Below are 25,618 nucleotides of genomic sequence, written 5' to 3'. Positions count from 1 at the left end.
AGTGATGTATGAGATCAACACATCGTCATCGAAAAGTCCTGTGCAAGTCAAAATGCACAGATGTTATACCACTGTACATGAATGTGTACCACTCTGCTGATACTTATCAACCCTCTTGAATTTTCCCGTACCCAAATATCACGCTTGGGAAAAATAAGATCTCAGTAATTGTCACCAATTCACGGTACTATTGATACTTTAACTAAATTATATTGCCTCGGCCAGCAATAATAGCTGGATGTTGGTGGACCGACCACATTAGAGAGATCGAACTCAGATGAACTGTTGTTAAGTGGGACTGCAATTAAATGAACCATACTTACAAGGAAATTGGGTACTTGTTTCGCGCAATGATTGTAAATAAATAGTTGAGTTGATGATTATGCGCATGAACGATGATAACAGTGTACGGAAAGTTTTTATGAAGAGGTGGGTTAGAATAGTTAATGGCAATGAAGATGAAAACGAATTGAACAATGACACAACTTTTCTGAATTCCGTGACAGATCCTTTTTTCTTCAGCCAACAAGCAGCGTCGTGCTTGTTATTACCGAATCTTTATACAGCTGAACATAATCGATGTTATTACTGCAGGGTAACAAAACTACGCCAACCTCGACTAAGCACCACAGATCGACAGCCCATGCCTTCTGGAAAATGATGAAACGTGTGCCATTGCCAGGAACATCGCACCGCTGAACAGAAACGATTCTGAGCAGCAATTAAACAGTAAAATGTAGAGGTCTTTAGAGAGGAGAGTAACGATTAACATCTACAATTCGTTGCTGTTTGATTGACTAAAATCCCTAGCCTCTATTTTTGGCATTGCATAGTGATACTATTGCAACCATCGGACAGGTTCAAAATTTTGAAGCTTTTTCTTCGACACTGTACGCTGCGGGGGACTTGTGCCTTTATTCCTTTCCGTGTTAGTTTTGCTGCACTTTGGCATATTCACGAAGTAAGTAAATATTCCCACTGACTGACGTTAGATTCTGAAAACATCTTGGTCATCCCTTCCCAATGTCTTCACTCATAGCTCGTGTGTCGTAGTGCTGGAATTGTTGCGGTCGTGCCGACCGAGCCCGTGCATTAAAGCATCGTACAGGGGAGCAAACACGAGCAACATCAAAAGCCAAAAAGGGTTTGGCGCAATACACCGCGTACTCTGATTTGCGGGGGAATGGTCTTCTGAAGATGAACATCTCGCGTGCGCTCCCGCCACTCCAAGCATTCCGCATTTCGAGGCTGCGCACAGAATAGCGCTATAAAAACGAAGCCTCCGTATCGCGATGTTGACGTTAGCAGGCCAGCACCGCTCGGCGCTTGCGATGCCGGATAAACAAAATATGCCTATCGAGGCCCTCTTGGTTCGATTAATTCCCCATCACCATCCCAAATCGCATCTTGAGATTTTTTCGAGGGCTCTATCCTACCAAACTGTTGCGGAGTGTCCCTGCGACGTCCTTTTGAAAAAATCTAGAATCTGTTGTTTGATTAACTAAAATCCCTACCACATACGGCGGGGTCCGTTCTTCTAAGATAAAAAAAAACTAAAATCCTTACCCCCTGTTTTTGCAGGGTGATGCTATTGCTACCATTAGACAGGCTCCAAATCTCGGAGCGTCGTCGTCGACGCTTTCCGCCGTATGGGACTTGATTTTTTCTCTTTTTCCCTCCCTATGTTAGCTTTGCTAAACTTTGGCATATTCACGGAGTAACGAGACACCTTATTTCCGCTGACACGAGGGTAGATTCGGAGAACATCTTGCGAATCCCTTTCCAACGTCTTGAATCAATCCCGGCTCGTGTGCTGTATTGCTGGAATTGTTACGGTCGTGCTGACCGGGCCCGTGCATTAAAGCATCGTACAAGGGAGCAAACACTAGCAACACCAAAAGCGAAAAAGGGTTTGGCGCAATACACCGCGCACTCTGATTTACGGGGAACGGTCTTCTGAATACGATCATCTCGCGTGCGCTCCCGCCACTGCAAACCACATCCCCATATCGAGGCTCTGCACACAGAATAGCGCTATAAAAACGAAGCGCCGGTACCATGGGGTTGTCATTCCATCGAAAATCCAGCATCATCCGGCCGATCGAATCAAGAACGAGCGAGTAACATTACTCACACCGTAGTGGTTGCCACGAAATCATCGCAGTAAGCCGAGCTGTTACCGTTCATTAGTTCGCTGCGAAACGAAGTGGTGCTGACTTGGTCAAGTATCATCATGGTGGCCAGAAGGGCTTTTGAGTTGGCTGTTGCCGCCGTCGCTGCTTGCAGTATGTACGCGGTCCTGTTGCATGTGGAGGCCGTGCCACAAGGCGTGGACAAGTACGAACCGGTAAGTACGTATCACATACCTTGCCCCATCCTTTCCCTTTGCTTAGCCATAATCTTCTTTCAATTCCCCGTTTTTTCTTCTCTTTTTTTCTGTCTTCCAACAGTACGAGTACAAGTACGAAGTGAAAGATCCTGAAAAGAAACTATTTTTCGACAAAAATGAAGCTGGTGATATGGCGGGCAAGGTGAGCCCCGCCCCTGTTACGGTACTCCGATTGAACGTACCGTTTTCTGATTGCATGTTTTTCTTTTTGTCTTGACAAAATCGTAGGTGACCGGACGATACTCAGTGTGGCTGCCAGACGGACGGCTTATGACGATCAAGTATGTCGTCGATAAGGAGGGTGGCTTCCAGCCTGAAGTGGATTTTCAGGACAATGCGAATCCGTTATCGGGATGATACGGCGAAAGAGCAACAATAAGAAACAGAGAGATTCAGCAAAAGGGTATCACATCATAGCGTAGAAAAGCCGACGGTTTGGAAGCGTAATACTTCGTCAAATGTTACAGCCTGTGTGATAATGATATGCGCGTGTGTGTTCTTGGGTGCTTTCCGGTTGCGTTGATGGCTGTGATCATCGTTCTAGTAACATCGATTTTTCCAGTCAGAATTGAGTTGAGTTGAGTTGATTAAATACAGTTAAGAGTTGTATCTAACACACCGTGTATATCAGCAATCAATTTGAGAACACATAATTTATTGTCAAGCGGCAATGCCTTTCTGTATTTCGTAAGAATTCTGATGGCTTACTATGTTTCTATGTACGCCTATTTACGTCTACCTTTCTCTCTCTCTCTCTCTCTCTCTCTCTCTCTCTCTATCTTTCTCTGTACCTTTCTTTCTCTTTTTTTCTCACTTCTTGCATACCTCTATTTTAACTGTCTTTTCTCGCTCTCCCTTGGCTCCAGCTCCAAAAAGCTCCAAAGGTCAGCTTCTTATTCGCTAGCGCGGAAACAGGTAAAGTATTTAACCAGTTATACTACGAAGACAGAAGATAAAGTAGCTGAATCGGACTTGTGGCTTCGTTGTGTGTAAGTCGTTTTCAACTACCTTCTACCATTCCAACTCTTCCGGAAGTCCCCCTGGGTATTCCCCTGTCAAGCAGGCTGTACAGTGTCCGACCTGTTCCGGTTTTTTTGGCACCATATTCAACTGGACCGCCGTTTTCAGCCCCTCGACGCTCAGGTATGCTAGGCTATCTGCCCCGAGGTACTCGGCAAGGTCTTCCGCGTGCAGCTTGTTCGCGATCAGCTCCCCGCGAGTAGGTATGTTGATCCCCATGTAGCACGGATAAAGCAGTGGCGGGCTAGCTATCCTGATGTGTACCTCGAGAGCGCCCGCATCGCGCAGCAGCTTAATGATTGGCCCGATTGTGTTGCCCCGCACAATGGAATCGTCGACCAGTACCAAGCGTTTGCCAGCCACGTTCTCAGACAGGGCACCGAACTTCTTTGCCACACCAAGTTGCCTAAGGCGGGTTGACGGTTGAATGAAGGTACGCCCTACATAACGGTTTTTGCACAGCACTTCGGCAAAATTCATATTTGCCTAAATCGGAAGATCATGATCCGGGTTAGCAGAAGAATACCTTCGTCTCCGTTCAGTCGTGGAACGCCCATGGGTATACTAACCTCCCGCGCAAAACCGTGTGCAGCAGCCGTTCCCGACTCTGGCACCGAGCTGACGATGTCCGCATCCACACCCGCCTCGCGAGCCAGCTGGCGCCCGCACTGTAGCCGCACCGAGTACACCATTTGTCCCTCGAATATGGAATCCGAGCGGGCAAAATACACGTACTCGAAGATGCAGAAGGCGTGCCGCCGGCTCTCCGGACAGTCGACGATGTCGATCGTTTTGGGACCGTCCCGCGTCAGTTCTACAATTTCACCGGGTTCCACCTCACGCACGTACCGGGCTCCGATCGACAAGAATCCACAGCTTTCACTGGATATAACCCAACCTTCGGCCGGCAGTCGATCAACTTTCTCTAGCAAAGTAAGGAAAACCAGATATGCCATTAAAATATGTTTTGAATGCGTATGCCAAGAAATGGCGCTGCCTGGAGGTGCTCTCAAACCATACCGTGACGATAGGCGCCGATAGTGAGTGGTACGATCTTGCCGATGCAGAGCGGCCGATTGCCGTATGGATCACGAACACCGTATATCTTGTCTTTCAGCATTATCACGAGCGAGTAGGAAAGGGGGGCCAGCTTCATCAGGTGTTTGATGCGCGCTGGCCAGTCCGGCCCGTCCACCTCACCCTCGGGGGGGTTCAGGCAGAGCGCTTGAGTGATCAGCTCCGAATCGCTGTGCGTGGAGAGACCAACACCCCGCGACAGCACATCCTTTCGCAGACTCTCGCAGTTCACCAGCTCGCCATTGTGCGCCACGGCCAGTGCGCCATGGGCCGTATGCACAACAAACGGTTGGCAGTTGACCTCTTCGGAGGCGGCCGACGTCGAGTAGCGCGTGTGACCGATGCCCAGACTGCCTCGCAGTTTCTTCATCGAGTCGTCAGTGAATATATTGTTAATCATGCCCATGCCCTTGTGCACGTTGAAGTTGATCGCCTCCGGGCCACCCTCGCTTGTCACGATGCCAGCCGACTCTTGGCCGCGGTGCTGCAGTGCCACTAGCCCGAGGCAGATGACCTGCGCGACGTCGATCTGCGTTGGCCAGTCGCCCGTTGCTATCGCCCCGAACACGCCGCACTCGTGCGTCAGCCCACTGCTGACCTCGCCTCGCCCGCTCCGCTTACCCATCAGCCGGTGGTGGTCCATACTTTCCGTTCCATCGTCGCCGTGTGGTCGAGATAAGGTTTCACTCGGCGGGAGATCAAGCTGGCGATTACTATCGTAGCACGGTTCCGGGCCCGACTTGGCGATGTTGAGTGACGATCGTCGTGAGGTTGTTCCTGCTGCCAAGGGGTGATCCTGAGACTTTCGTTGCTGACATGAACTGCCATCGTCTTTTCCATCCATGATTGCGACGCCCCTGAAACGATGTGAAACATTCGTGTAGGAAAACATGGGACAGTTTCGTGTAACGACATATGTAAAAATGTAACCTGTATGAATATTTCACAAATTAATAATAATAAGTATGGTTTCTTTCGACCAACAACAAGTATGTATGCCCGATCGCTTTCGTAGGAGGTCGGTGAAGAAAGTAATCATCAACCTGTTTCTAGGCAATGCGTTATCACCGACGATGGAATTCATTCCTTTGAAGCCTTTCCGGGTGACACGCGATTGATTGTCTCTTTCAGCCAATCGCTTTTCCGATCCATAATGCTCACAATAGTTGCGCAACAACGTGTCAAAAAAATCCTTTCTTTGCTTTAAATCCAGCTTTACCTTTATTAGCGAGAGAGACGCCGAGAACAGGGTTCGGTTTCCGGGGGACATACATTGGCAGACAGCGAACGAAAACACATAAATCAAGATGCCTTCGCAACAAACCAGTGTGTACTGTGTATGTTAGGCTTCGAAGATTCTGTGTGGACAGGCGTAAGCTCGTTCGAAATAAACGTGCCAGGCAGCACATAACCTCATAACTGCGAAAAACGCCATTGTCACGTTGTTCTTCCCGAAAACATTGACAGCCGATCGTACCGATCCCTTTGTTTACCGATCAACTTACCGATACCGAACTGATGCCACCCGTTGGCTCTAAGCGCACGACTGCTTGCGTTTCAATACCACGCGTGGTTGATTGATGGTGAAAGTGGAATCGTTCAGGTTGGAAGATGTTGCTCGCACAATTGGAATGGCAAACGTTCTACGGGTGCAGAATAGTGTTGTCGTTGCTGGTCGCCTTGAAATCAAAAGCCAGCTTCTGGTTCCTGCCCACCAGCATCCGAGTGGGGCGTGCTTCGGCCTTACGAGTACGCTCACCAAAAACTAGTGGCTGAAAAACATACCGATAGTCGGCGCTAAGCACAGGAGTAAACAAGAGTGGCCAAGGCACAACAACCACGTGAAAAATAGGAGTGAGGATTGTCTGCACTGCGTATGACACTCGTTCGGTCGATCGCGACCCAGCGAAATGAAAGACCACGCTGCGGCTATGATCTACAGCGCGTCGGTGGTAACTGATTTGCAGTCATTCTCTTTTTCCATATTTAATACCCTGCATTCGTTGGGCACTGCCGCCGTCAGTGTGCGACGATCAGTATGTGTGTTCGGCACCGCATGGGACACACGGGACGAAAGGGCAACTACCCCTTTCCACAGCTTTCCACTGCGTTCATGTCTTCAGCTGAGTGTTTGCGTGACTGCTCGCGATCGCGCGCCGCCGATGAAACACCAGTGCACAGTGGCGGTAATATCTTTTATTTACATATTTTATATTTTATATTTTACTTACATATTTTGTTGCATATTATTTATTTTTAGAAGAACAGCTTGGGGAGCTACAATTATCACAGAAATCAGCAAATCTGCACACTTTGTATGAGCAAACACAGCATGGAGCGAATAAAGAAAAAGACTGCTGAAATGGTAATCCAAAGTTTGTTTACTATATGTTGTTAAACTATTTGTTTTTTTCTACATTTTAGGGGGCCAAATCACTCAGAACATGTTTACAGCCGTTCATTAAGCTATGTTCTTGACGAAGACTCCAAGACAGAAGAAATCAGAAATCTCACGTATCTGAATTATCTACTATACAAAGCCGGAATGCTACACCAAGGACCCATTTTATTTCACGTATCTCTATTCTGGTAAGTCGTGATAGGAATATACAAAGTGTACAAACAAAATATAGTTATAACACGTTTATTTAACGTGAATGTTGCTTTTTTGATTTATGGTACATCTCCAGCCCACTGTGCACTGGCGCTAGGAGGAACTGTTCCTTGCCCGTCCTATCCGATTGGCCAATGATCGCACGTGTGCCTTGTGTCACACAGACAAACACACACAGCCATAGAGATTCTAGCGTGGAAGATCGTTCCAGCATCCGAGGGTATTCAAGGGCCCTGCGTGTGCGTGTGGCCGATCGTTGCGCCCCAGCTCATCAAAGTGATTAAGGGAGCTTAAATAAAAACGCAACTTGCCATCAGGAAGGTCACCCGGTAACGAGCACTCGTACGGATCTAGTCCACCAGGGCTCCTGGGGCGGCACGGTAACCCTCGGTTGTGAGGAGGAACGAATCGCCCAATCGGATCGGCAATCTGATCGACGCAGCATCAAATGGCCACAAATAGTGAAATGATGAAATATTTCGAAGGACCTTCTCAAAACTAAACTAAACTAAACATTTCATTTTACACAGTGTCATCTAATTTTTGGAGATAATTTTGGCAAAAAATATTTTCTTTGAAAACACCACAGGATCGATTGTTAAAGTATCCACTTCTTCTTCCGCGCCAAAGGCAATGTAAATCGCTGTTGCTTTCTGTTAAAGTTTAGTTGTAAAATTATAGCGACATCTTTTATTGGTCAACCATATTGAGTAACATCTTTGTTACTAATTTCAGAACGAAACCAAACACGTCGCTCCTACAAGCAATAATCACTTTCAGCAGCATCCTCATAAACTCCACAAAACCTCCAGTGACTTTGGCCAGCATTTAATCAGATGGCAAATCGAATGGCTGAATCAAATGATAAAATTTAAAGATTACCCCGCTGAAACGTTAATTTTAGAAAACACACTAAACACACTAGTACAGTTAATTATTTGCGTAAAGTTTTGCTAAATGCAAACTATAAGCACATATACACTGTAATCCACACACAAAAAAACACTGACCCACCCAAACTGTTACAATCCGCTCGGTAGGCTCTTTTCGTTTTCCTTTGACGCCATGCACATGTTTTTAAATTTAATCTGCATGTAACCAAGGAAACAAACCAACCAACAGTACAATGTTCGATTCGAACTATGACATCAGCAGCGAGACATGTGCGCCTAGTAATCTATATAAACAATATAGGTTTTTACTCACGCACCGCTTTGTGTTATCAACATTTTATTTATGCTACCACATGCCGAGCGAAATCAAAATATTTTGTTGTTATTCCACGTTCTAGCGGAGTTTGGTATTTTCAAGGCCTCTGCGTGTACTATATTTGTTTGTTACGCACCAATTGCGTTCACGCGGTAAACAAAATAGTGCACTTAAGAAACAATAAGCCTACGCTTTGGGCTAACCTAGTTATGACCCGACATCAGCAACCAAGAAGCAGCTACTCAAACTTATTATTTTTAAAGTTAGCAGCAAGGGTAAAGTAATTCAATATAGCAAACACCGTTATGCCAACCGATACCAAATTGTGCTGAAACTGATGTTACTACTAACATGTGCCAAAGAATCAAAATGGTTGTCAAAATACGCCAATTACTACGTTTTCAGTCAATGTGACTCCTGTGTCGCGAAATCATCCAATGACCCCTGTCTATTCGCTAGGCTAAAATTGCCACTTCGAGGAAAACGTGTTTATGATCGATTAAAAAACGCTAAGAAGCTGCTAAAGTCCAAGACTTCCACTGAGTAAGGGCGATTATGGATATTGGAAAATCTGAAAGGAAATTACTGGGAAGAAGAAACGAAATTTTTAATTTGCATTTGTTGTTTCGTTTTGGAAAGCCGAATTACCTATCCATTGGCAGCAAAGTGTTTTTAGTGGAATAAATTTGAATTTAGTACTTTTTAACGGCTGGGCATCATGGAGCGAAGAGAACGTTATAAGAACGATTAGTATAATGAAAATACTAACGTGGGGAAAGAAACAGTGTTCGTTCGCCATCATAGGCCACGGGAAACCATGGCAACTTCGGCATTTCTTTCCATCCAACCAGTCACCAGCCGGTCGAAGCGGAAGATCAATGCAGCTGATAAGGCCTGGCAATGACGCTGGTCTGTGAGAAGGACTTCGAGTGGAAAAACAACAACATGTTGCTAGTTGATGCTGTGCTTTGTTTTGTTTGTGATGTTCTCGCACCAACCAGACGCTTGGAAACTGGACTGGCTGCCGCGCAGAGAGTACTAGCGATTGACCCCGAAATTGATTCCGTTTGCCTACTTATTCCGGTCGTTCAGTCCACTATCGTCCGTTAAAATGAAGGAAGATTCATCCCGTTAGGGTTAGGGTCAACCAGGGCCATCGCAGGCGTATATACAACTGAAATAGTGGCAGATAGTGCGGGAGCGTGGAATAAGGACGTTGTTTGGAAGTGGCTATTCTATGGCTTGAAAATCGGGCATAGGCAGACGCTGTTGCACTTTTTTTTGAAAAAACGAATGAAGATGTATTGCTCCGGCACCAATACAACTGCCGGAAAAACCGGAATCCATCCAGTCGTAGGGCTGTGTGTGCGATCGCGTCAACAAAAGCGGACATGGACAGATAAGCAGGCTGCTGCTGGATGAAACACAAACGTACCCTTCCGTTGGCGTGTGGATGTGTGGATGGGGGCACCAGCGATGCCGCTGCGATCGTTCACGCCCAACTTCTACATTCAACGTGATCCATCGCACACCACCATGGCCGTTTTGAAGGCGCCGGTACCGGCGCTATTTAGAGAGGCGAAAACGTCCCGCACTTGCCAGTGTATGCCGGGAGACCGAAAGACGAAAGTGATAAGTAGTGTGTAGTGTTCTCCGTTCCGATAACCGAAAACAGCATGGCAGCAACCAAGATTGCGGAAGGTGAGAAAAACTCGATCACGGCACGGCAAAAGCATGCCTGTCGATGAAGTGAAAACCATAAACTACTGATGCCAATTCGTGTTCATAACCTTCTCAAATTGCGTGTGCTTCCCAATTTCAGTCGGTGGCATTAAGGTCGGCAAGCTGTTGATTGAGGGCAAAACGAAGCAGGTGTACGATGTGCCGAGTCTTCCGGGACACTCAATCTTGCTCAATAAGGACCGCATCACAGCCCACAATGGGGTGCGAGCGCACGAGCTGGAGGGCAAGGCAAAGATCTCCAATCAGACCAACGCGAAGGTGTTTACGCTGCTGAACCAGGCCCATCTTCCAACCGCGTTCGTCCGCATGGTGTCCGATACAGCGTTCCTGGCACGCCAGTGCGAAATGGTGCCGATCGAGTGGGTTACCCGTCGGCTGGCAACCGGTTCGTACCTGAAGCGCAATCCGGGTGTCAGCGAAGGTCACCGTTTCGCCCCGGCTAAGGTCGAAACATTCTTCAAGGACGATGCGAACGACGATCCCCAGTGGAGTGAAGAGCAGATCGTATCCGCCGGTTTCACCGTGAACGGGGTCACAATCGGTAAGCCCCCAGCCCCACCTTCAATTGGGTCCATTAGGTCGTCTGCGTGTTGATTGTACCGCAAAATAGCTGGTGCTGTTATTTACTGATTGTGCTTTCGCCATTGCAGGTCAAGATGAGGTTGATATAATGCGGCAAACGACGCGGCTCGTGTTTGAGATCCTGGAGAAAGCGTGGGCAACGCGAGACTGTGCCCTAATTGACATGAAAATTGAGTTCGGTGTCGACGCGGAAGGTCAACTGCTGGTGGCCGACGTTATTGATTCCGACTCCTGGCGCCTCTGGCCATCGGGCGACAAGCGGCTCATGGTAGACAAGCAGGTGTACCGTAATCTGGCCAACGTCACCGCGGCGGATCTGGACACCGTCAAGCGTAACTTTGCGTGGGTTTCCGAACAGCTCGACGCCATTGCCGCCCCAAAGGATCATCTCGTCGTCATCCTGATGGGTAGTGCCTCCGATGCCGAACACTGTGAGCGGATTGCAAAGCACTGTCAGCGGCTCGGGTTGAACACGGAACAGCGCGTCACTTCAGCGCACAAGGGCACGCAAACGACACTGCACATCGTCAGCGAGTACGAGAGTGTGCTGAGCAAACTGGTGTTTATCACGGTTGCCGGGCGTTCGAACGGTCTCGGGCCGGTACTGTCAGGGAACACCAACTATCCGGTAATTAACTGCCCACCGGTGAAGGCCGAAAACGTTACCCAAGATGTTTGGTCTAGCCTAAACGTGCCATCCGGCCTCGGTTGCGTGACGGTACTCTATCCGGAAGCGGCCGCCTTACATGCCGCACAAATCCTCGGAATGGACAACTTTCTTGTCTGGAGCAAGCTGCGCGTAATGCAGCTCAAAAACTACGTAAACTTGATTCGCGCCGACAAGGAAGTCAGGGGGGTACACAGTGCCTAATCCGGCCGCAAATTTTTAACAATCTCCTAAATAATTGCACCATGCACCTATGATTTCGCTAACGTTTAATAAATAACAACCACCAAAAAACCATATTTTTTTTATAGAAAAATACATACCACATTAGTGGTGAAACAGATTTTAAATGCACGGGCTCCGTTCGTGAGTATTACCGATTCCTACCGGTGGTTTGCAGTAACATTTGAATTCTTGGAACCAACTTCCACTCACCGTCCGTGGCCGCCAACACAACATGGAATACGAATAAGGATATTTTTCATTTAAATATGCGTATGTAGACATATAACCATTAGTTGGCTAGCATAATTTGAAATGTACGTTCTCCCTCTTTCAAACGCAATCCAATTTCATGCTAATCAGCTAACTATCTATCAGCGTTAAAAAAAGGTAAACGAAGAATCGAAAATAAGAGAATCCTATCATCCCTACATATCGGTTTTGCCAGCTTTAAATGCAGAGTCAATGCGATAAACGCCTGCCGCCAGTATCTGCAAGCCGGGTTCCTCGGAGTGTGGTGTCCCATCAGCGTGTGAAACCGTGATTAAAGCGTGCAATCCTGTCGCTTTGCCTGACGCCATATCGCGGGTGCGAACCTTGATAGAAGCATGTTGTTCTACAATGTATTGCCTCGTACAATTAGCCGCCTTGACAAGCGGTAATCGGCGGCGTTCGATAAGATATAGTGGCCGCAGTCCAGGCTCTGGAGGTTGTGGAGAACAAAACGATGAAGGGTGCGTTTGAATAAATGTTATTATAGGCAATAAATTTGAGAGATGGGTGCGTCTTGTACAGTTACAAACCGTCTAGTATCAAACGGCCCATTAAAAGTGCAGCGACAACGACAACTGCCGGGGCACATTCAGCCTTTCGCCAACATTCCAAGTCGGGCGTGCTAGATCATCTCAATGGACCGGCCGGTGTCAGCGGCGATAAGAAACGCCACGAATGAGGAACTGTGCAGTTGAGCGTTGGTACTGGTATGAATCGCAACCCAACCAGAGCGCACAAGTGCGTGTTGAAGAGGGCTCTGCTTCACTGACAACCATCCTTGCCAGGAGTCTTGAATAGTTGTGCAGGCGTGAAGTGAATCGAGTGTAAGCGGACAACCACGGACAAGTATGCTGGAGGTTATCCTGCACTTGGTATTACCAAAGCCGACACAGCGAATAGCGGCAACTGGATGATACCAAACGTGTTGTCGGTGTTATTTCAGCAACTCTCTTTGGATCTACGCACCAACCAGACCTTTTGCTAGAACGGTTGCTCCGTGAGTCGTCAGTTCGGCCGTGATGGGAGCCCGCAAGCCTAGCAACGATCGCCGTTTTGTGGTCGACCTGCTGGCGATCGTGTTCGGTATCGGATCGTGGATCGGTGTGAACTCGGTGTACGTACAGCTTCCGCTGCTGGTCCAGAGTGCACCGGAAGGCTGGAATCTGCCATCGTTTCTCGTCGTCACCATTCAGCTGGGCAACGTTGGTCCCATCCTGTACACTGCAACCCAACGGTGGCGCTCGTTCCGCGATGCCAACCTCATCATCGCCCTGCTGCTGCTCGGTTCCGGGGCCACCCTGGCGACAGCGTTCGCGCACGACCAGACGGTGGTCGTGTTTGGCGAACCGCACTCGGTTCCACTGTTTATCACCGTGTTTGTCGTAGCGCTGGTCGGGTGCACCAGCTCCGTACTGTTCATGCCATATATGGGCCGCTTTAAGGACATCTATCTGATCACGTACTTGATCGGGGAAGGACTGAGCGGATTTCTCCCGAGCATTCTCGCGCTGGGCCAAGGCGTGGGCGGAAACGCGGAGTGCGTCCTGGTCAACGATTCGATCGCCTGGGAAACGCCGGTCTACGAAAGCTACACACCTCCACCACGGTTCGGAACGAACGTTTACTTTATCATCTCCTCCGCCCTGCTGTTGGTAAGCTTGGTTGCCTTCGTGCTGCTGGATCGATGGGACATCAGCATTGCGGAGCATGCTGCCGTCACGATTGGTAATGGGAACAACTACACCTACGAGGCGAGTGACAAAACAGTCTCTACCGGGACCGCGGCAATCGAAGCCGGCGAGAAGCGTCTGCCTACCGTGTCCTACTGGCTCCTGATGCTGCTGATCGGTGGGATGTGCCTGTTCGGGAACGGGTTTTTCCCTAGCATCCAGTCGTACTCCTGCTTGCCGTACGGGAACGTTGCCTACCACCTCGCCGTTACACTGAGCAGCATGGCCAACCCGGCCGCCTGCTTCTTGGGCTTCTTCGTTCGCCGCAATACGGTGCGCTTGAACGTCCTGCTCGCGGTATTGTTCGTACCGTTCGCGGCGTATGCCATGACGACAGCCATCACGAGTCCAGCTCCGCCGTTAATGCACCACACCATCGGCGACATCCTTGTGGTAAGGAGCACCTCAACGGTCACGTTGTCCCAGTTTGAAACCACACCCCGTTTCATTCCAGATATCCTGTTGGACGGTGCTGATTGGGTTGATCAGCTACATCAGGCTAAGCATCACAACGTTATTGCGCCGTGAAGGCGGCCAAACGCTCGTCTGGGTTGGCGTGGCATCTCAAATGGGATCCCTGGCCGGTTCGTTGCTCTCGTTCGGACTCGTCAACTTTACCGACAGCTTCGAACAGTACTATCCGTGCTGACCGCGAGCACGTGTAGCTGAAAACATGAACTTCGGCAGGACCAAGAGCAGGATCTTTTGGTCCCGGATTACGACGAAATAGCAGACACGTTTGATTCGTTAATCGGAAGTGGATGGAAATTTTGTAGTGCCGAGGTGTGCCAATAAACTTCTCAGACTGATTTTGTTTAAGGAACACCAGCATAGCCAGACATAGCCCGTGACCGCTCAGTAAAAAAAATCCCTGCCCCGAGCGTACAACAGTCCGCGTCGGAGTGTTCCGAAACGTTTGCCGAAAGGTTTACGAAATCCTGCAGGAAAGGAACCCACCACGAGTCACTGTCGGAAGATTAGCCTGCCTGCCTGCTGTGGAAGGGAAAGTACACTGAGGGAAAAAAATGAAAAGTTGTGTGAAAGCAATGCGAAATAAAAATGTTTCAGTAGCAGTCCGCGGAATTAGGCGGGCCACAGCGAGATATAAGGAACGATGTAGTTTAACGGAAGCACACGCATTGGATGATGTTAGTGCGTAGAAACATCGTTCACGTTGGTCGTGCGATAACATACTGTTATATTAAAAATTCAGAAAACTTGACGAATTAATGGTACAGTTTTTTTTCGTAAACAGGACTAACAGGAATCGCCTACCGCTGACGGTCCAAGCGGTCCAAGATTACACCATTGCGCGACCCTATCTCTAGGTTTCTCGGGCTACATTTCGAGCATTGCGAACAGAGCGGGCACGAACACGATTGGGACGGCCGAGACGGCAGTGAATATTTCGGCGAAGGCAAAGAAGGCAAGCTACATGCTTTTGAAACGAATCACATTGAAGCGCCGTTTCAATGTTACTGATGTCAGGCAGGGGGGCGAAGGTCAGCAAAGACGTAGTAGCGCTCCGAACGATTGATCAACCTTGAGGAGCAACTCTGAGATGAGGTTGTCGAATTTGTGTGCGATAGAAAGCGCAATAATCACAGCACCACCGCACAGGATCGGCGCATCGGTTGAATGATGTTCTTTGCACTTGACCCACCTCGACCATTTCAAGTCAGACGGACTCCTGCCAGTTTCTCGTGGTATCAGTCCAGCTCCGTCCGCAGGACAGCCGATATCCACTTTCGGAAAGCACCAACCCGTACGTAGATGCTTGGCAGATCCGATCCATTCACGTCCACCTGGAAATGGTAGGAAAAGAAACGAAACGTACCGAGCTTGAACCGTGGTTGAGCAGGAGGAGTTGCCAAACCTTCGTGTGGACGTATGAGCTGAGGCCCACCACGTAGTAGCGGTCCCGTATCATGGCCAGCACGGGACCACCGAGCGCCCCGGTACAGTTGTCAGCCGTCGGCTCCCAGGCACAGAACCCTTTCGTCTCAATCGTGGTTCCGTGGGGCGCAAAATATTGATTGCAGTCCGAGGCACCGATGTGCTTGGCCGGCAGCAACTTGCCACTGCTGTGGCTGCCCCCGTCAACTCCACGGTGCTTGTGACATACGTGGTACACCAGAGCCAACCCTTCCAGCCGGTGGTCTTCGCGCGGTACGCACACCGGTTGCCAGGCACCGGTGCGAGGTACCACGCTCGCGAGCCGCACGATGGCGATGTCCTTGCTCTCGTGCAGAAACACGGTGCCGATCGGGAGCCGCAGCTTGTCCGTCGTACCGCGCTGCCGAGGCCTGGTCGCATCACCCGTCAGGCGGACACCGGTCAAGACCCAGGACGGGAACGTGTTCTGGACACTCGACACCGTAGTCAGCACGTGGCGCCGGTCGATCAGCACCCCCTTGCTAAGGGTCCGCTTCCGGCTGCGAGGGTCTGTGCTGCCGTGCTCGAGTATGGCCAGCCACGGGAAGCGACCGTTGGCAACCGCTTCCGGTGAACCGCAGTCGTCGCTGGACGGCTCGAGCTGGACGGGCTTCGACACGGGTTGACTGTGGAGTGGCTGGTCAGTGGCGTTGTTCCACTCCGTCGGCAGTGGGGTGCTGATCGGCAGCTGCACCGGTCCGATCCGCTCGTGGTATTCCATCGTCCCTGGCCGAGGGATGGATCCGCTGGTTTCATTTAAACCCGCCCGATCCTCCAGCTTAGCAAGCCGCTGGCTAAACTGGTACGGATAGCTTCCGTTGATGTGGTGCAGGGTGCGTGGATTGAAGCGACTTCGGAAGAAGGTCGGAAAAGTGGACGTCTCCTGCAGTGGAGGCCGATGGACTACTTCGGTCGGTTGCCCGATTACGGTGATGGCTGTAACGGCTATAACGGCTACCACGCTCAGTACCAGCCTACCAGCATTGATGAGGATCGTTTTCTCGGACACTACCTACCGAGCAGTAGACAGCACACCTGGGTGGCGACCGCACTGACACTGCCGTGCGTCGGCGTGTCCATCGTCGTAGATTCCGTAGGGGCCCAAAAAAAACGTCAATCGTCCTGTGTCGCACACTCGACACTGGTTCGGCTCGGCGTAAGGAAATGGCGCCTACCCTGCGCGACGCTACCACTTTTGATAGGAACGGGATTTTTTTATTCGCGATTGGTGTGGCCGAGGTGTGGTGGGATCGGCGGGACATTACTGGAGCGGGTTCTCGATTTTTATGGTTCCATTCCACCCGTCAGCCACCGCGATAACGTGGGTTGCCAATGACCGCTAGCACTCTACCGCTAGCTGTCAGCCGTAATCAGAGTCTAGACACTGCGCTGCGCGGCCCGGCCCGTGAAAACGGTGAATCCGTCCGTGAAAATATGAAATTTGAGATTTGAGAACAGATTACCGCTCGGTATTGATTACCGGATCCGTAGGACGATCCGGAAAAGGGTTGTGGTTACGAAAAGCAATCAGTACAAACCGAACCCATAACATACCGAAATACCAATGTCATAGCGAACGTAAACGAACGTTGTAGAGGTCAGCTGGAAAGGACCTAAGGACCCATTCGAAGGCGGGTACTGCCTAACGTCGTCATAATCCTGCATGATCACATGGGCCACGGCAGTCACGAGGTTGTGCTCCGCCAGCCGAAGCAATGGAGAACGACCGGAATGACGCGTGTTCCGTACCGTGACTAGTTGCGCATCGATCGACACTGACCTTCGTGCACTCTAGACGAGCAGGCTGTATGATAATGGACTCGCTTCGAAGTTTTCGGACTTCGAACTGGATTGCGGTATGTGGGCTGTGTTTTGACTATAGCGTGTCCTGAGCAGGGTTACAGCATCAATCGTGAAGCGCGAAGCGAAACACACGCAAAGCACACGCAACACCAGGTGAAGCGATGGCTAGAGTGGGCTGTGATCTACTAGTGCTGTTACTAGTGCTGTTGCATGTACCGCTATCGGCTCGTTGCAGCGTCATACGCTCCGAAGCAGGCCAACTACACGGAAGCGACGGAAAAATCATTCCATTCGACGGCGCATCACAAGGCGATAAAGGTAGGCTACCACGCGCTGGAGTTGCTGGAGGAGGCGCGCATGTAAACCGATCCTTTCTGATCCACAACAGCATCCTTCCTGGCGCTTGGTAACTGCCATCGCGGGGCGAAGCTTTTGCACCAGGAAAACTTGACGGTGGAGAAGGATGACACGACCATGATTGCAGGTGTAATAGAAGTGAGTGAGCACGGGTTCCTGGAATTCCCTCCCTGACCGACACGGTGTCCTTCCAGATTCACGCCGATGGACGCTATGCGGTGACGTGTGGCCAGGTTCTTCCGAAAACCGTGCCCAGCAGAACGGCACTGCTTGGATACCGATTGTTGGGCACGCACGGCATTGCCATCCACTTCCAAGAAGCGCACGGTCAGCTGTCGCCGACCAATCTCGACTATCAGATTCTCGTGTATGGAACCATGCGGACTACCAAGAACAACACCGGAAGTAGGCTCGGGGGGGAATTGGAAGGGAATATGGCCGCTTAGGTCGGTTAGTGAAGCCGAGTTACTGATGAAGGCACTGCCGTAATTGATCAGCCTTGGACTCTCCTCCTTGGACTATGTTCACATCATATCTGCGTTCCGCAGTCTCCCATTTGTGTACATTCAATTGTATCTATTTTTCCTAAGAAATCTTCGGCACCGACGGGAAATAAAAGTATCTTATTGTTTTTTTTTCAACATGGGTTTTCCTTTTGGATTGATTTTGTTATGGCGTAATGAAGATTTCAACATCCGCACCCCATTATGGGACATTTCTGTTGAGCCTAAGCAGTCGACTGTGAACAACCGCGTAAATCTAGGTAAGTAAGAAAAGTAAGTTTTCGCGCAATTTTTTTTTTTTTGGGCCGGAAAACAGATGGAAGTCGCTAGGGGTCAAATCTGGTGAATACGGGGGATACTGCAACAATTCGAACTTTAATTAATGGATTTTTGCCATGCCAGGGTTTTTTCACGAGTTTTTACTTTCAGTAGGTATAGAATGTTATAACAATATTCGAAATTTATTGTTTTACCAGCTTGCAAGTAATCTGGTAAAAAAAAACCGGGCTCACACCACTCTTTGGCCACTTATTTCGATTCAAGATCACAGTGATAGACCCAAGTCTCATCCACAGTGATGATTCAGTACACAAAATCAACATTATCCTTTCGAAGAAGCTCTAATTTTTTCGATTTTCCAATACGATATCCTGTACTACGATTTCAGGTGTTGTGTTAGTTTTTTCAAACTTGGAAAACTCCCATTTTACCCCCTAATTAAAGGTGAAGAGTTTTTAAAACACTTTCAACATTCGTTCATAAATCTCCTTTGCTTGAGAAACCTTCCAGACGATGCACGATACTTGATTTTTTCCATTGTAAAAAATGCTGTGACATGTCGATACTAAATGGCCTGTAAAAAAATAAAGTGACCGATTGAAATGAAATTTCACATACGTTCCAACATAACGGCCAAAAAATTGTGCTCGTAGCACCGCCCTACGGTATCGAACGTTAAAACTTAATGATCACCCCAGCATATGCGGCTTATAAGGTTGGTCTTCGTCGTATGATCTCCGTAGCATACCACGCCTCTAATGTTGTACTACTGATTACTAATAAAAACAAAGCTAGACGGCTCGTTCTGGGCACCGTCTAACCGACCCGTCTAAGGTACCGGTGGTGGTTGGCGGTGGCGGTACGAGCTCGTATCGATCATCAACGGTGTTCATGATGGTCGGATGTACACCTCGCGCCCTCGTGCCCTCACGCTGTCCGATGGATCGGTTCGGGTGTGTTTTCACTTCCCTTATCAAGTGGACGGTCGATGCCGGGTCCGGCGTGATCTCCTGATCAGCTGACCGGCGGAAAGAATCGGTTGCAATAAATTAGAACCGAAACGTTGCCACCCGCCACAGTGCACTGGCAACCGGTATTGACTACGCGCACACAGCCCATTCCAGCGTCCCGGTCCAGTACTGTGAGACCTCCAAGTCCCGATCAGAGTGCCAACAGTGTCCGAGGAGCGTAAGGGTTTTAGCTTTTGTAGCACCCGTGTGTGCATTGTGCAGAGTGTGAGTTGTGTTTGTGGTCCACGCGTGGGCATGGCAACAACGACGATCGTCAACGGGTATTCAGCTATGAGAAGGTAAAAGGATCGCAGCCGCCGCTCTCTAGTTCGCATCGCGGTAGACTTTTCGTCGTCCTGCGGGTGTTATCCATTCAGTCTCTCCGGGGTCGGGGCGAGTCAGGGAAATGAATGGGGGGGGGGGGGGGGCTTTGGCCTTCGAAACCGCGAACAAATTGGACGGCAACAGAGCAACGCTCGCGCGCAGACATGTGATGTAACACGCGAAAGCGCTATGCTGGTGGTGCGCCTTCCGGCAGCGGCGTAAGTGTGCAGAAGAAGGAAGTAGGCAATGACCGAAGTGTGGCTATTGGCCAATTGAAGTGGCCAAACGAACTAACAGCGCCCGCGTTCAAATGAATAATTTGAATGGCCTCGTTCGGTCGCTCGGTTCCGCAAGGTTGCGCTACTACCAATAGGACACACGACGTCACTTGATTCGCCTGAATTTCGCCGAATTCGACTGCCGAATACTTTGCACCATTGCAGGGTAATCATTCATCACACAATCGAAATGATTCCCAAACCTCGTGTTATTGGAATATGCATCCAGGCAAACAAGTACCGGGAATTTGTGATTTGAAAGAAAACGGCTTTATTCGATTTTCGATTTTTGTTTTGTGGCGTTAAATTGCTACACATGTCAGGCTATTTTTAATGGTCAGTTAATTTTTAACAGCTGTTTTACAGTGCGCACGAAATTAAGAGAAATTACAATACGAAATTATACCTACGAAATTTAACATCGTTGCTTGTGTGCGAATTTTTCTTTTTCTTGCTTCCAAAACTCAAATTACCGCTTCAATTTATTTAGGAGAAGATAGAAATCGCCGATGAGATGAAACACGTTCAAGTAAAACAGCTGTAAAAAATTTACTGAGCATTAAAAATAGGCGTACTTTTCACCACAAGTCACTGACATGTGTAGCAATTTAACGCCACAAAAAAAAATCGAAAATCGAATAAAGCATTTTCTTTCAAATCACAAATTCCCGGTACTCATTTGCCACAATGTGTTGTGCATTGAGCTCTACCTTCAGTCAATGCCAGGCGAACGAGTTTAGTATAAGCCACCCTTAAGTAATTTAATCGAAATGGCCCGTAAGATCTGCGCTAGTGTGTGGGGTTTCGCAAAAATGGGCAAAATATAGGTAGACGGCTGATTGGGTGATTGGCTGATTTCCCAGCACAGCTTTATCTTAATCTAGCTCCAGGCTCTGATAGACTCAACTCGCCCAACATCCCGTAGCCCCCAAGAGCCAGTTGTCAGCGTGCCCAATGCTTCTGTTTGTTTTGCCATCTGGTTTGGAACGGAATTCGGCAACGTGCGCGGGGCGCACCGCGGAGGTCATGCTGCTGCCCTTCGGGGTCACCCTTTCGACGCCCGAGTCCAATATATCTTCGCCGACGCCCGGCTGACGACACACGGTTACGCGGCGCTCAAGCGCAGAACCGCGCGAACCCGTGTACGTACACCGATCATATGATAACGGGTTGGGCTGGTGTTTGTTTTCGCGGGTTTCGCGCACGTGGTGGTGGTGTGGCCTCTGCTATCGACCGATACTCACCGCAGCCGGACTGCACATGAGCAGACAGGACGGTATACACCCGACGTTTGGGTTTTCTCTTTTTTCGCCCCAAACATTTGTTTGGCCTTCGCCGCCCGAGAGGCAACGGAGGAAAGGAAGAAAAGAAAACGGGACATTTTTGCCAGTCGCGCGCGCTCTCGACACGATCATACAAGCCAAATATCGTAAGTTGGTGCTGTGTCTCTCTGTGACGCTGGTCTACGGTTACTTCGGTGTGCAATGAACGGCTGCCCGATAGAACGGCTTCGGCTTACTGCTGCTCCTGTACGTTTGTTTTTACAGCAACAGTGGCAGCGGCGGCGGCGGCGGCGGCGGCGGCAGCAGCGGTAGATATCAGACTGAGGTGGATACCACCAGCAAATCACCGCTGGCGGTGAACGAAAACCGAGGCACGGAACCGTCACAACGGCCAGTTGGCAATGAGCCGTTGAGCGTGCAGCAGCAACACCGTGAAAGGAAGTTTCAGCAGCAGCAGCAGCCTGTTCGTGAACTGCTGGACCGCCGTATCGCGCCGAACGGGTGCCCCTCGCCACTAGCAGCAGCCGCCCCGGTCGCAAGTCGAATCCCAACAAACAGTCAGCGGTCAGCATCACACCAACCACAGGCGGCCCCAGCAAGCAACGCGATGAGCAGCACCACCCCAGCACCGTTCAACCCGGACCGCCTCGGGCAGTGGCCGACGGCGTCGGATGGCGAGATCCCGGGGTCAATCGCTGGTTTCGATCGACTCCGTGCCGGAAAGTTCAATAAGGTTTGTATGCAGCGCACACCATACACACAGTTCACAGCTGACGCGAGTTAGGAGTCCGTAGAAGCCGTCGGAATCTTTAAATCCTATTGACCCCCGGGTAGTGGTGATACGCGGAATGTGTGTTTGCCTCAGGCCTATGCTCCTGGCCTGTGGTGACCTCTGGTAGCTCACAGAGGTCACCTACGCCGATGCCTAAAGCCGTGACTGCCGCGCCAAAAAAAGGCGCTCGTTTCCTGCGGCTCCGATCCACGAGGTGCGATGGGATGCTAGATTGGTTCCGCCTTTAGCACTTTGCCACTGGAGGGCCACGAGTCACGTGTTTTTCTTGGTAACTGACGGCACCGTGAATCAGCACAAAACGGTGGTCGGCCGGATTTTCCAACCGGAATACGTCAGCAGCAGCGATGCCCTGTATGAGTGTGGCTCGAACTCTGGAACAAATTACAACACCTCAAACACCGCTGCTTTGAAAGGGGGTGGGTGTGATACCCCACTCTGTTGTTTGAGGCACGTCATAACAAATAGTCCTCGGACGGGGGATGAGGTAAAAGTAACCTTGACGCAGGAGCTCAAAAGTAGTTCTTGAGTACCACTGCTTTTGGATAAAAATCTGTAAAGTTCGTATCGAATTGCGAGCGGAAATTGTTACCGACGCTCTGACGCCGCCGCCGCCGCCTCTGCCCTCACACAACCCGACCAGGCGAATGCATGTCCTCTCAAGCCATCCGGCACCCATCCTTTCACCCCCATCGAAAATCCTTGAAATGGCATTTGCTGCTGCATACGTCACAGTGGGTCGTTCATATGTGTTTGCACCACTTGAAAACCCCTCAAACCTCCTCGAACCTACCAAGCACACACACCCGTCTTGTCTTTGACTTCGAAATCGTATGAATGGATATCAATTGAAGCGCAAAATAGAGCAAACCTCGCTCGCTTCTCTTTCTCTCTCTTGCTCTCTCCCTCTCTCTGTCTCACAAGTATTGGCGGGTAGTATGCCCTTCTGGTGACCGTTGCCAATCGACAGCAGGTATTGGCGGCAAGCGACGGCATATCGTTGATGAAAAAAAACATAATTATTAGAAGAACAACAAACAACGCCCACTCACTTTTTATAGTTTTCATTTTATTACGGCTCGCGAAGAACCTTTCGCGTTTCGTGTAAGTGCTCTTGGGAGAGGGTGCTGCATCTGGTTCACTTGTTGCGATCTCCGCCTACGCACCTCCCACACATCACGCAAGAAGGGAATATTACTCCCGATTTGAAAGATCAGCTGGGGTAAAACGATCGGGCAACGACAAACATCTTCTGGCCACTACTAGGCATTTGTTTGTTGGATATTTAGTAGATTACAGCTAGTGGCTGAAATTACGTCCCTAGTGTGTTGTCTCAGTATGCCGCGGTAGGCGAACATGCATTATTGAAAGATGTAAGGAATCCAGTTTCTAGGGGTCACCGTACGGAATGACCGTCAGCCAGGCAATGTTGGAAAGAAAACTAATGCTTCAACCTCCCTTCAATCACCCCGTAGGGACTGTCGTTCAGCATCGAGGAGCGGCAGGCGCTCGGCATTCACGGTCTGTTGCCGGCCGTCGTACGCACGGAGAACGCCCAGTTGCAGCACTGCCTCGAGCTCTTGCGACACTACGAGGCTCCGTTGGACAAATACATCTACCTGATGGGGCTACTCGATCGCAACGAACGCCTCTTTTACCGCGTGCTTGCGTCCAACATCGGCGAGATGATGCCGCTCGTCTACACGCCAACGGTAGGACTCGCCTGTCAGCGCTACAGCCTTGTGTACCAGCAGCCGAAGGGCATGTACATCACGATCAACGATCGCGGCCACGTGTACGACGTGTTGAAGAACTGGCCAGAATCGGACGTACGAGCGATCGTCGTGACCGACGGCGAGCGCATCCTCGGGCTCGGCGATCTTGGCGCAAACGGGATGGGCATACCGGTTGGCAAGCTAGCGCTGTACACGGCGCTCGCCGGCATCAAGCCCAGCCAGTGTCTGCCGGTGACCCTCGACGTCGGCACCAACACGCAATCCATTCTCGACGATCCTCTGTACATTGGGTTGCGCCATCGGCGCGTCACAGGCCCCGTCTACGACGCCCTGGTACAGGAGTTCATGGAGGCGGCGGTGCGCCGCTTCGGGCGCAATTGTTTGATTCAGTTCGAAGATTTTGCCAACGCGAACGCGTTCCGCTTTCTCGACCAGTATCGTAACGATTACTGCACCTTCAACGACGACATCCAAGGTACGGCATCGGTAGCCGTGGCCGGGTTGTTTGCGTCGCTGCGCATCACACGCACCAAGCTGTCCGACAATCGATTGCTGTTTCAGGGTGCCGGCGAGGCCGCACTCGGCATTGCCGAGCTATGCGTGATGGCGATGTGCAGCGATGGCCTGAGTGAGGCGGAGGCCCGCCAGCGTATCTGGCTGGTCGACAGCAAAGGGTTGATCGTGAAGGACCGGCCGGCTGGCGGTATCAGTGGTCACAAACACCACTTCGCTCACGAACACGAGCCGGTTGACACGCTGCACGAGGCGGTGATTCAGCTGCGGCCAACGATACTGATCGGGGCGGCGGCCATTGCCGGTGCTTTCACGCCAACCATTTTGCGTGCGATGGCAGACTGCAACGAACGTCCGGTCATTTTCGCCCTGTCCAACCCGACCAGCAAGGCGGAGTGTACGGCAGAGCAAGCGTACGAGAACACGGATGGGCGAGCTGTTTTCGCATCCGGCTCGCCGTTCGCACCTGTCACCTACGGTGGACGCACATTCTACCCCGGCCAGGGTAACAACTCGTACATCTTTCCTGGCGTGGCCCTTGGCGTGCTGTGTGCGGCGGCCGCCACCATTCCCGAGGAGATTTTCCTATTGTCAGCCCAACGACTGGCCGATATCGTGACGGACGAGGATTTGGAGCGCGGCAGCCTCTACCCTCCGCTCGAAAACATCAAAAATTGCTCGATCTCCATTGCGACCCACATCATGGAGTATGCGTACGAACAAGGACTGGCGTGCATGAAGCCAGAACCGAAGGACAAGGAAGCATTCGTTCGGTCGCAAATGTACGATGCCAGCTACAAATCTGCGCAGCCAACGGTATACGCTTGGCCGAAGCTATAAGGACCCAAACTAACTAACCGATCCCCCCACATACTCTGCTTTACCCTATGTATGTGCGTGTTGTTTTATTTTTGTTGTGCATACTTTTCTGCCTATTCTTTACTCTCTCTCACTTGGTGTTAGATCGTTACAATGGTGGTCGTTTTTCTCATTATTTGTTACTTACTTCTCGCACTGATTCCTCCGTTTCACATATTAGCAGTATAAAATCTGTGGTTACAAATCGGTAAAATCGCACTCTTGGCATGCATAAGCCTTTATCTATTGATTAATACAAATACAAACATCACCGATCACTAATTCGTAAATATATGCCCTCCCATATGCCACTACGCACCGTGTAGGAGAATGCGCATATAATGCCCAAGGACACGTGTGCGCCAACATGTGATGCTGTTTTTAGTATGTGGATTAAAATAAACGCATTTGTAACTTCATATG

The 25,618-nt window shown here is 50.1% G+C and overlaps 7 protein-coding genes across 10 annotated transcripts; 5 read left to right on the top strand and 2 right to left on the bottom strand.

The window, feature by feature from the left end:
- Positions 1 to 2,084: 2,084 nt before the first annotated feature.
- LOC131213703 (pro-resilin-like) lies at positions 2,085 to 2,908 on the top strand. Its single transcript, XM_058207810.1, has 3 exons — positions 2,085 to 2,347; positions 2,451 to 2,531; positions 2,618 to 2,908. Exons 1-3 carry the CDS (start codon positions 2,234 to 2,236, stop codon positions 2,744 to 2,746), a joined length of 324 nt encoding a protein of 107 aa, XP_058063793.1. The 5' UTR covers positions 2,085 to 2,233; the 3' UTR covers positions 2,747 to 2,908.
- A 155-nt stretch (positions 2,909 to 3,063) lies between these two features.
- LOC131213169 (amidophosphoribosyltransferase-like) lies at positions 3,064 to 6,430 on the bottom strand. Its single transcript, XM_058207151.1, has 4 exons — positions 5,992 to 6,430; positions 4,430 to 5,343; positions 3,979 to 4,334; positions 3,064 to 3,895 (listed from the first exon to the last, which is right to left on the bottom strand). Exons 2-4 carry the CDS (start codon positions 5,328 to 5,330, stop codon positions 3,401 to 3,403), a joined length of 1,752 nt encoding a protein of 583 aa, XP_058063134.1. The 5' UTR covers positions 5,331 to 5,343; positions 5,992 to 6,430; the 3' UTR covers positions 3,064 to 3,400.
- A 3,457-nt stretch (positions 6,431 to 9,887) lies between these two features.
- LOC131214061 (bifunctional phosphoribosylaminoimidazole carboxylase/phosphoribosylaminoimidazole succinocarboxamide synthetase) lies at positions 9,888 to 11,644 on the top strand. The gene is made up of 3 exons (XM_058208413.1): positions 9,888 to 10,010; positions 10,132 to 10,593; positions 10,703 to 11,644. The coding sequence occupies exons 1-3, from the start codon at positions 9,986 to 9,988 to the stop codon at positions 11,503 to 11,505; spliced, it is 1,290 nt and encodes a 429-aa protein (XP_058064396.1). The 5' UTR covers positions 9,888 to 9,985; the 3' UTR covers positions 11,506 to 11,644.
- An 862-nt stretch (positions 11,645 to 12,506) lies between these two features.
- On the top strand, positions 12,507 to 14,738 carry LOC131213522 (solute carrier family 52, riboflavin transporter, member 3). The gene is made up of 3 exons (XM_058207574.1): positions 12,507 to 12,668; positions 12,740 to 13,919; positions 13,981 to 14,738. Exons 2-3 carry the CDS (start codon positions 12,816 to 12,818, stop codon positions 14,173 to 14,175), a joined length of 1,299 nt encoding a protein of 432 aa, XP_058063557.1. The 5' UTR covers positions 12,507 to 12,668; positions 12,740 to 12,815; the 3' UTR covers positions 14,176 to 14,738.
- On the bottom strand, positions 14,710 to 16,618 carry LOC131213523 (melanization protease 1-like). 2 transcript variants are annotated; one of them, XM_058207575.1, is made up of 3 exons: positions 16,478 to 16,618; positions 15,403 to 16,406; positions 14,710 to 15,331 (listed from the first exon to the last, which is right to left on the bottom strand). In XM_058207575.1, the coding sequence occupies exons 1-3, from the start codon at positions 16,539 to 16,541 to the stop codon at positions 15,236 to 15,238; spliced, it is 1,164 nt and encodes a 387-aa protein (XP_058063558.1). In that variant the 5' UTR covers positions 16,542 to 16,618; the 3' UTR covers positions 14,710 to 15,235. The 2 variants fall into 2 exon arrangements, with proteins under 2 accessions (XP_058063558.1, XP_058063559.1); XM_058207576.1 differs by having other exon boundaries at positions 16,474 to 16,550.
- A 779-nt stretch (positions 16,619 to 17,397) lies between these two features.
- LOC131213773 (uncharacterized) lies at positions 17,398 to 18,225 on the top strand. The gene is made up of 3 exons (XM_058207890.1): positions 17,398 to 17,582; positions 17,653 to 17,759; positions 17,816 to 18,225. The coding sequence occupies exons 1-3, from the start codon at positions 17,426 to 17,428 to the stop codon at positions 18,065 to 18,067; spliced, it is 516 nt and encodes a 171-aa protein (XP_058063873.1). The 5' UTR covers positions 17,398 to 17,425; the 3' UTR covers positions 18,068 to 18,225.
- A 1,274-nt stretch (positions 18,226 to 19,499) lies between these two features.
- On the top strand, positions 19,500 to 25,614 carry LOC131213903 (NADP-dependent malic enzyme). 3 transcript variants are annotated; one of them, XM_058208123.1, is made up of 3 exons: positions 19,500 to 19,712; positions 21,563 to 22,031; positions 23,564 to 25,614. In XM_058208123.1, exons 1-3 carry the CDS (start codon positions 19,669 to 19,671, stop codon positions 25,175 to 25,177), a joined length of 2,127 nt encoding a protein of 708 aa, XP_058064106.1. In that variant the 5' UTR covers positions 19,500 to 19,668; the 3' UTR covers positions 25,178 to 25,614. The 3 variants fall into 3 exon arrangements, with proteins under 3 accessions (XP_058064106.1, XP_058064108.1, XP_058064107.1); XM_058208125.1 differs by lacking the exon at positions 19,500 to 19,712 and adding an exon at positions 21,317 to 21,444; XM_058208124.1 differs by lacking the exon at positions 19,500 to 19,712 and having other exon boundaries at positions 21,826 to 22,035.
- The last annotated feature ends 4 nt before the right edge of the window (positions 25,615 to 25,618 follow it).

Source organism: Anopheles bellator, chromosome X (assembly GCF_943735745.2).
Source record: "Anopheles bellator chromosome X, idAnoBellAS_SP24_06.2, whole genome shotgun sequence".
Taxonomy (NCBI): domain Eukaryota; kingdom Metazoa; phylum Arthropoda; class Insecta; order Diptera; family Culicidae; genus Anopheles; species Anopheles bellator.
Note: the sequence above shows the minus strand (reverse complement) of the source record. Positions and strands in the feature narration are given on the sequence as shown.